The following is a 9,835-nucleotide window of genomic DNA, read 5'->3' on the forward strand; positions in this document are numbered from 1 at the left end:
GGCGCAAGAGGGAAGAGATATGGGAACATATGTATATGTATAACTGATTCACTTTGTTGTAAAGGAGAAACTAACACACTATTGTAAAACAGTTATACTCCAATAAAGATGTTAAAAAAAAAAATTAAAAAAAAAAAAAAAAAAAAAAAAGCTCAAACTCAGACAAAACTAAAAAGGATATTGTTTGAGAATACACAATTATTTTTAAGAAGCACTAAAATGATGATGCAAACTTAAGAACAGGTAAATATCTCTACCAAGCAGATAGTGGGATGAAATGGAGACTAGCATGTAGGCTGATAAACAGTACATATTAGCAACGTGCCAGTTCTTAAGTTGGGTGTTGGAATCAAACATCACCATGTTATTCTTATGATTTATAATAATGCATATTACAAATACTAAGTATTATATATTAAATGTACGTGATCATATATAACATTACATTATATATGTAATAATATGTGATATATGTGATAATATATATTACATATTACATATGTAATAATATATATTACATATACTTATATATATTATTTTATGTGTCAAATATTGTGTGATAAAAATCTAAAACAAAGTATTAAAATTAAAGTTTATTCATGAGACAGCATATAAAAGCTTTCCTAACTGATCTATTTATTTCTCCCCAGTTTATTTCATACATATTCATCACTACATCTGTGTCATTCACTATTTATTTTATTTAAATCTCGTGCAATAATTTTAGAAATAGTGTCAAGCACGGTGGATGTTAAGACCAAGTAAATAGTGCTGTAAGGAAGAAAATAAGGACATTATAGAGAATTGTATGAATGTTGCATGCTATATTTATCCCCAAATTGGTTAAAATAAAAATAAATCACATTCTAGTCATCTGACTTTCATTCATAAGCGGAAAGAATTTAAAAAATATATTACCATAATTTAGTACACTTCTTTATTCTACTGGTGTATAATGAGCCAAGTCAGTTTCTTTGCCACCGTATTATACTAAACAGATGAATCCTTCCTTAAAATGTCAGAAAACAGGAAAGATATCTTTTTTAATCTACCAATAAGCAAGGTTTGTTTTCCTTAAGAGCCTACCGGTATGCTAAAGGCTTCTGAAGATAAATTAGTTACTTGTCCTAATGGTTAAAAAAAGAAGAGGGGGAGAAAGAACCTTGAATAGGTTAAGGACCAAAGCATCTTCAATGGAGATGAAGCCTTAGAAACATGAGCAATGTAGAAAAAAAAGCAGATGTAGAAAAAGTTAAAATTTCAGGGGAAATAACCAAAACCATGTTGGAAAAAATAGGGAAAAAGTGGTCTATTCTAGATGACTGACCTTAATCAATAAAAACAATAAATAACTCTAAATTTTTAAAGTATATTCTTCAAAAGAAGAAATGAATTTCCTTTCATCAAACAGACAGCTTAGCAAGCAAAGATGTGAGAAATCTCAAGACGTTTATTACTCAAAAATTTTGTCTCACGTTGTTAAAGACAAACTGATGTTACTCCTCAGTTATATTCTGGAGGAAAACTATTTTATTTTTAATTTGCCCAGAATGCGTATGTAAAAACGAAAGCTGAGTAGAAATTCTAGGCAGTGAATTGCACAGAACAATGCTCACTTGGTATTCATCCTAGGTCTTAAATAAGTGTAGCCTGCCAAATGCAGCCCACTGGACTATTTTCAACCTCATTATCCAATTTCTTTTTCTAGAACCTCTGTTCCATTTCCTCCTTCCTATCAGACATTTAGTTCATGGTTTTTAAAGCTCTTTGCCACAGGGGTAGGAAAGAGGGAAAAGGAAGACAAGAACACATTTATTTTCCTAACTGAAGCAGCTCTAAACCATCAGTAGATGCAGAAAAGATTGACCATGACAAAGAACTTTAAATTGTTATGTTCTTATAGCCTGAGTGTCTCAAACGCTTCATGATTTCAGCAATGTGGGAAGGGATATTCAGTCAACCTTTCAAAGGAACGGTGTGGCTGTGGTGACTTCTCTGCTCTTCTTAGACTCGTGTTTCTGCAAGAGTGTCATTAAAGGGTCATATTTGATACGGGCCTCCCAGAGATCCCATGGTGGGTGAGGGGAGAGAAAAAAGAAGGAAGACACTTTAAGGTGTCCGTGCATCACAGCCTCACTACTCAGACAAACCCCAAACAACCCTGGAGACTTCACAGGCTGGTCCAAGGGATAGAGAAGCCGGACAACCGGAAATTATTTCCACTAATGATACCCAGTTAGGAAGCTAACTAGATTTTAAAAGAAGACTTTCCATTGGAATCCTACGTAGCTAAATTACTCTGCCAAAATATCCCACTGTAATTAGAAGATACAACAAAGATAAAGTAATAAAAAATCATGAAATCTAAATGCCATAAAGAGAACCGTAGATCCTTCTATTCGATGTTACGCATTAACAGAGTGTTGGAACTCTACCCACCTTCCTTTCTTCCTCCCCTCCCACAGGCTGTTGTACATCGAAAGCATTTTTTCATAGTACCTGGGAAAATAATCAGTATGCTTTCTGTGATGAAAACCGATTTTTGCTTTTAAGCTTTTTATTCTTTACACAAAATGTACCCATTATAACTAGTGAAAGAACAAAATCCAGGTAAATAAAAGTTAATCACCTTCCTCTGCCCCTTCTCTCACCATCACAACAAATCACCACAGTCAACCGAAATAATTAACATTTTTTAAAAGCTGCATAACATCCAAAAATATGAAGGTACTACAATTGATGCAATTATTCCCGCAATGACTAACATTTGGGTTATTTCAGTTGTCTTAGGTTTTTGTCATTTCAGAAAGAATACTGCACCACCTGAACACACATATGCACACACTTATGCGAACACAGTACCATCAGTACCCATTGTACTGGTAACTTGATTGCTATGGGACAGTCTCCCAAACAGGACTTTCAGAAAAGCTGCAACAATCTTTCATATTCCCACCAGCAAAATAGTAACATGTGGGAAACAGTTACAGAATATGCTATGCAGTTAAAACATTTCATAAAGCAAAGTCCATAGACTTTCAGGTATCAATCAGTTTAAGGTGATTTTTAACTTTGGGATATGTTTACACTGATTCATTTAGAGAGGCTGCAATAATAAGATATTTATACAGGAATCTCTGCAAGAATAAAGCCTATACTGGGGTTGATTTTAATTTACCTTTTTTTGACACTTCTGCCCCATTGAGTTCTTTTTGTGCTTCTTCAATTTTGTCTAAGAAAAACAGCAACAAAAAATTATAAGTCAATTCATCATACACAAATAAGGATACAGTAAAACAAATATATTACTTATAAACAGTACCTGACGCATAGTAATAAATATTTGTTGAATGAATTATTTATGAAACAAATGTGTAAACTGTTAAAGTAATAATAAAGTCCTTTTAAAAATTATAATTTTAATTATGTCTTAGTCACAAGGACTACTTCCAATCGTTTCCACAATGCAAGTAATTAGTGCATTTTAAATACTGAACCATAGTTTTAAAATGTTTAGCTGATCAATAAACGTATGTAAACATAATACTTTCTTTATGAAGACACACAGATTTTACTAGAGAGATACAGCAAATGCCTACTGGCTTAGAAACAAGTCTAAGCAAAGTTCATAGATGGCCTCAGACCTAAGCCAAACATGGAAGAAATAAAAGAAAGGATGGAAAAATAAAGGAAATGATGGGCTGAAGAGCAGCAACACAATACCCATCACTCTTGCCAACCCCTGATTACAGAATAGTTATCCATGAAGTGTGAGGGTAGAATACTGCATTAAAGAGATACCAGATAAAACTAATGACTACAGAAGTGCTGCTATGTATGTACGCAGTTTTGAAAGAAGCAATAACTAACGAAGAGTTGGGATGGCTGCCTCAGGAGTGGATGGGGGAGGGAGGCACGTGGGCCCAGAGCCTGTAGGTCTCCCATGTGAGCTTTGAGCACAATTAGATTTTGTAAATAAGCACATGTTCTACTTTGGTAACAATTAATTCAAATTTTATAAGGATATACATATTTGATGATTATGACAGCAACCAATGCCGAATTTAATACAGTGGTCTAAGTGCTAATTATAACGGTAAAAGTAATAAAATTCCTAGGGTACTATTTTGTACTGAAATGAATACAGCAGTAACCATAATTATGCAACATTTTAGATAGTCCCTTGGCGTACAGTTTAAGTGCTTTCAAAATATGGGTATGTCAGCCATTCATGCCTCCCAGCATCCACCAGCAGCTCCCAAAATGCTCTCCACTGGCCATGGAAGATGCAGCCTCCAAAATGGCATCCTTCCCCAACTAAATAGGGCACAGATCCCACCATACGCCCTTCAAGCTCTGGTTCTATCTGCCTTTTCCCCATCAGCCTTTCCAGAAAAGCCAGAAATCCACAGAACCTTCGATTTACTGATCAAACTTCTTTCAATTGCACCTTGATCCATCCAGCCTGCCATATCAGGCGGGAGGGAGAGCGTGAGAATGAGGAAACAAGCAACGGTTAATCAGAACTCAATCTTCATCCTGACAAATGCACTCCCCACAGCAATGCCCTATTTGCTTCCTGCTAAGTACCAGATCCAGGATAAGATCTGAGGGGAGAAGAGACAATCTTTGGAAATAATTTTTTCTCATTTACAAACTTTAGTTATTTCTCATGAAATGATGAGTGAAATTGGAAACAGTACTGAAAAAAAAATCCCTTATTAAATGCAGAAAGTAGATCCTGCACTTAGCAGTACTTTTACTGCAAAAGGAGAATTCCAAATGTATGGATGAAATCTGTATTAATACAAGTAACAAAAAGACAAGGCCTACTTTTTCAAAAAATAAAATGTACTAAGTACACTGGAGACATTCAAAATGTAAATAAATATTAAATATACAGTCTTTGAGAAACATAAAAATGAAAAGCACTATTATTTCTATGCCAGCAGTTTGTCCAAACTTGAGAACCATAAATAATATATACATATATACTATATATATTCATAGTAGTAATGACTGTGTTTAAGAGTTTATGCACACATAATTTGGCATTATACAATAAAACAACTTTTTATTAATAGAATCAACTGGGGCTCAAGGCAGCAAAAACTCATGACTTGACATGTATTTAAAAAATAGCTTCTATTTAGTATATTGAAGTTTGGCCACCTTCTATTTGTACTTTAACCTAACAAATTCTTGCAAAAATGACCTCAATTTATATTTGGGAATAAATCAGTAGATGTAGGATATCTAGTGTGTTAGGTATAGGCATCTACTTAAATGCCTTTACCTGGAGCTCCAGTCCAATAGGTAAATACAATCTTCAATGAGAGAGCTTATAATAGCCATTATAAGATTTTGCCTCAATTCTTAGAAGAAGTCCTGTTTATAGTTAACCTGTGTTTTATAGTTCTCCTGGTAAAGTATGATGTTTTAAAGACACTCTCCAAAACTACAGAGAAAGTACTCATTTATTATATGCTCTTAACTGGTTCAGACACGGCAATTTACTAGTATTTAAAAGCAACATTTATCATTTTTTTCACTACGACCCAGAGTAAGAAAGATATTTTTACATTCCAACCAACTACACATGTGTATCTATATATATTATGTGTATACATTATTCAGAAACCAACTTACCCGCACTCTAATTTCTAACCTTTCCTAGTAAAAATGAAAAATTCTGCCTTGCTCAAATACACTGATTTCACAATCCACTGCTGGAGCAAACCTGCAGCTTGAAACTCACTGATAGAAAGAGCAGTTCTCAACCAAGGGCAACACTTCCCAGCCAGGACATACCTCGTTGTAAGCCCTGATTGGCAAGGGGGGTGCGTGTGGTTTATAACGGGATCTCAGATTCTGAGACATCTTCCATCATGCCCTCCCCAGTGTCACTGTTATCTGAGGTAATAATTTCACAAAGACTACACATTCAGAAATAAACAGTAGTTTCTCTGTTGCTTAAAAATAAAAACAGATATACATGCAAAATTGACATTCACACCAGTGGTAAATCTAAAATAAGTAACTTATTCTTACTGTAATGAGTTCTTACCGTATTTAAATTAAGATGTAATTCTAATTAATTCAGTTTTTACTAAATAACACTTGGAGTTGTTACCTGGAAAAGATCCCAGCAACACATGAATGGATCCATAATTATCCCTAAGATCCAGAAGGGCCCATGGCTGAAAGACTGGCAGGCTGAGAGGAAGGGTACTGACGGTGTAGGTTAGATTTTGGTTCTGCAACTATTAAAAATGTACACCTTCTTAGTTTTTCTTCTCTGGTAAAGCACAGCAACTATTTGTTAACGGTACAGGCTATGAACAATCTTGTTTAATGCCTTACATATTTTAAAACTTTTGTTTGTACAAGAAAACAATGCAAAACATTTTGTTTTCATCATAGGTAAATAATTGTAAATAAAGAAAAAATGTTGATTTGTGGAGCATAATCTGAAACCACTGAGCCAAAAAAAAAAAAAAAAAAAAAGTCCTGGAGCCCTTAGGAAACCACCGTTCTTTTGGGGTTCTGGGAAGAAGACTAGATAATTAAAAACAAATCATTTAGAAAAATAAAGCAATCTTCAAATGAGAGCTCACAGCAAGCGCCTGCTCTGTGACCCTTTTCAGCCTGCGGTGAAGTGGGGGTGATGGGCCTCCTGTAGCATCTCAGATCCTCGACACCACTCCTCAGGAGCCCTGCGACTCAGGACATACATCATAGCTTTGGGGACCAACCCGTTAAATTGTTAGGATTTGGTTCAACAACTGCTGAGGGTTTTATATTGCACCGAATGTCTACCTGGTGTCAGGTACAAAAGGAAGAACCAGAAATATAAAGCTAAAAGAATGGCTCCCGTGGAGGAGCTTACAGATTATTCTACCTCTGACAACAAGCATTTTAACATCAATTTGATGGTAAATATAAAGCCTGATTCCCTGTGCAGCGAACACAGTTGTCTGTCACCCCATTCCCGCCTCTGCAGCTCCAGCCACACCCCTGTGCAGGCTCCCTCAGGTCCCTGAGACTCTTCCAGCTAGCTGCCCTCCCACCCCATCCCGTCAGGATGTCACCTCCTCTAGGAAACCTGCTCTGACACCCTCCTCAGAGCCATTGCTTCCTTCTCTGTGCCACCACCCCTGCATGTAGGATCCGTCTCTCCACAGCTATGTATCTGGTGACTATTAGTAACAACGACAGTAAGGCAGACTGAGTGATTTACTGGTCTTAAAAATGCTGATGATAACCTGCCAAGTGACACACAGAAGCACGGGTGCATTCTGAAAAAGGGAAAAAGGAGTATCTGCATGCAAACTGAAACTGGCATTAGGTGGTTTCACGTAAGAGCCTGGCGTTTTATCTTCCTTAATGTTATAAATGATTTCTACATTTGAGAAATTGCATCAGTGCACTGAAAGCACCTGAATCAACTATTTATCACGCCATTAGATTATCAAGGAGTTAAATGGTCTCTACCCTAATTCTAGTAGCTCATCCTTCTCTCCTGCTGTTCTGATAGGCACCCACAACTTCTGCTCTGACACCTAGAGGCTCTCCTTCTTCACTGAGCCCTAAAAACATAAAGTGGAAACACTAACAGTAAATTTTATGAAGTAGATCGTAAGGAACTGTAAAAGGCACCTCTGTTTACTGAAAGAGATACCATCTGATTGAAAAAAGATCACCATATGTGACTGCACTATTTTTACTACTGAATAAGCCTAACTCCCATGTCCCTCATCACACGTCAGTACGAGCTCCCTGTTCTCACTCGTAACTGCTAGAGCTATTTCAATAAGACTAAATATATGACAATGACGTAATGCTAGAAATGCATCCAGGGCTTCCCTGGTGGCGCAGTGGTTGAGAGTCCGCCTGCCGATGCAGGGGACGCAGGTTCGTGCCCCGGTCCGGGAAGATCCCACATGCCGCGGAGAGGCTGGGCCCGCGAGCCATGGCCGCTGAGCCTGCGCGTCCGGAGCCTGTGCTCCGCAACGGGAGAGGCCACAGCAGTGAGAGGCCCGCGTACCGGAAAAAAAAAAAAAAAAAAAAAAAAAAAAATGCATCCAGTACCCATAACCACGTACGCGTGGTCGTCTAAATGACGATCCCAGTGTTCACTACTAAATCAGCTAAGGAAACCTACCTTTATAAGTAACACGTTTTAACCTGTAAGTTACACATCTGTCCTATCTCTAGACCAATGTCTTTCAGGGAGTCAGACTCTACAATAATCCCCGAAATGATAGTCTAGACTAGTAGTATTTCAAACTGAAAAATATTGCTTGAAATAAGTAAAATAAATAAATAAATAAAAGAGACTCAACTCGGCACTCATGAATTTGAAAACTGTGATTTACTAGTAAAAATTCTAGAAAAAAATAAAATTACTCAACTTGATCCAGAAAGAGAAAAACTCGACTAGAATAACGAGGGATGATTGAGAAAGTCACCAGAGAATAACGCAGAATCACTTTTTTTAGAGGTTAAAGGCCAAGATGGTTTTATTATCAAATTCTTACCAATTTTGAAGAATAAAGCATTTCCTAAACTGTCCCAGAGTACAAGCTAACACAAAAAGTGTTCTAAATCATTTTTTAAAGCTGCTATATAACCCTGGTATCAAAATGTGACTGAAGGGGCAGAAGAATCAACACTCCACACAAGCCTCATAAATGAATATGGATGTAACAATCTACATCCAGAAGTACATTCCACAATTAGAAAGCCACGTCCAAGTAGGGTGTACAATTAGCATGCAAAGACATTTCAGTATTAGGAAGCATGTTATTATCATTTGTAACAGGACAGGGGTGGGGGGAAGGTAATTTAAATAATGTCCAACATGTACTTGATTAAAACACCTATCTCTAGTGTAAACAAAAACAAAACAAAAAACCCTCCACAATAAATAAAAAAGGATATGTTTCAGCATATTAACAAAGTGGTGTTCTAATAAACACCCTAAAACAGAGAAATTAGCCAATAACCTATCACTTCCTTTAGGAAGCCTTCCCTGACCCTTCCCCCAGGCCCTGGTCTGCGCCCCCAGCACAGTGTTCTAAGGCCCAGAGCAGCATTCATCACGGGATATTCCGAGAGCCTGCATGCTCACCCACTTTCTTCATTAAAACTATATCTTATTCAACAGAGTACATAGGTGCTTAGATCACTAGAGCCTCAACACATATTTGTTCAATAAAGGAATTGCTATTGCTGTATTTACAGTAACATTTATGTTAAATTAACAGTATTTACAGTAGCATTTATGTTAAATTAACAATTACTTGCAGACAATTTTACATGTAAAACAATAAAGGACTAGTTAAAGAACTATGGTACTTCCATACAATAGAATATTATTTAGCCATTAAAAATGTTTTAAAAATACTTACTGATAGAAAAAATGCTCAAAGTGTATTACGTAAAAACATTTTGTGCCACGTAGATGTGCATGTACATATACATACACACACAGATCTATAAAGAAATAGGCTCAAATGTAATGATTATCTGAGGGTAGAATATTAACAGTTTTAATGTTATTTCTATTTTCTTCAATTACTAAATTATCTATAATAAATATTTTAATGTAAAAATAAATATTATTTAAATTTAATAAAAACTAAAAACCCTAAAAATGTGATCAAATTATTATTTTTTTAAATGCCAGCTGGGGTTTCCCTGGTGGTGCAGTGGTTGAGAGTCTGCCTGCCGATGCAGGGGACACGGGTTCGTGCTCCGGTCCGGGAAGATCCCACATGCCACGGAGCGGCTGGGCCCGTGCGCCATGGCCGCTGGGCCTGCACAGCCGGAG

At 36.6% G+C, this 9,835-nt stretch overlaps 1 protein-coding gene across 13 annotated transcripts in view; it reads right to left on the minus strand.

The window, feature by feature from the left end:
* HIVEP1 (HIVEP zinc finger 1) overlaps positions 1 to 9,835 on the minus strand; it is a 150,972-nt gene that overhangs the window by 70,589 nt on the left and 70,548 nt on the right. For 12 of the 13 annotated variants that reach the window (XM_055080243.1, XM_024121661.2, XM_024121666.3 and 9 more), the window contains one exon: positions 3,179 to 3,232. The exons of the other annotated variant lie outside the window; for it this stretch is intronic. In XM_055080243.1, coding sequence (XP_054936218.1) covers positions 3,179 to 3,232 — 54 coding nt within the window. The remainder of the gene's footprint in view (positions 1 to 3,178; positions 3,233 to 9,835) is intronic. 13 annotated transcript variants of the gene reach the window in all.

This window comes from Physeter macrocephalus, chromosome 18 (genome assembly GCF_002837175.3).
Source record: "Physeter macrocephalus isolate SW-GA chromosome 18, ASM283717v5, whole genome shotgun sequence".
NCBI classification, from domain to species: domain Eukaryota; kingdom Metazoa; phylum Chordata; class Mammalia; order Artiodactyla; family Physeteridae; genus Physeter; species Physeter macrocephalus.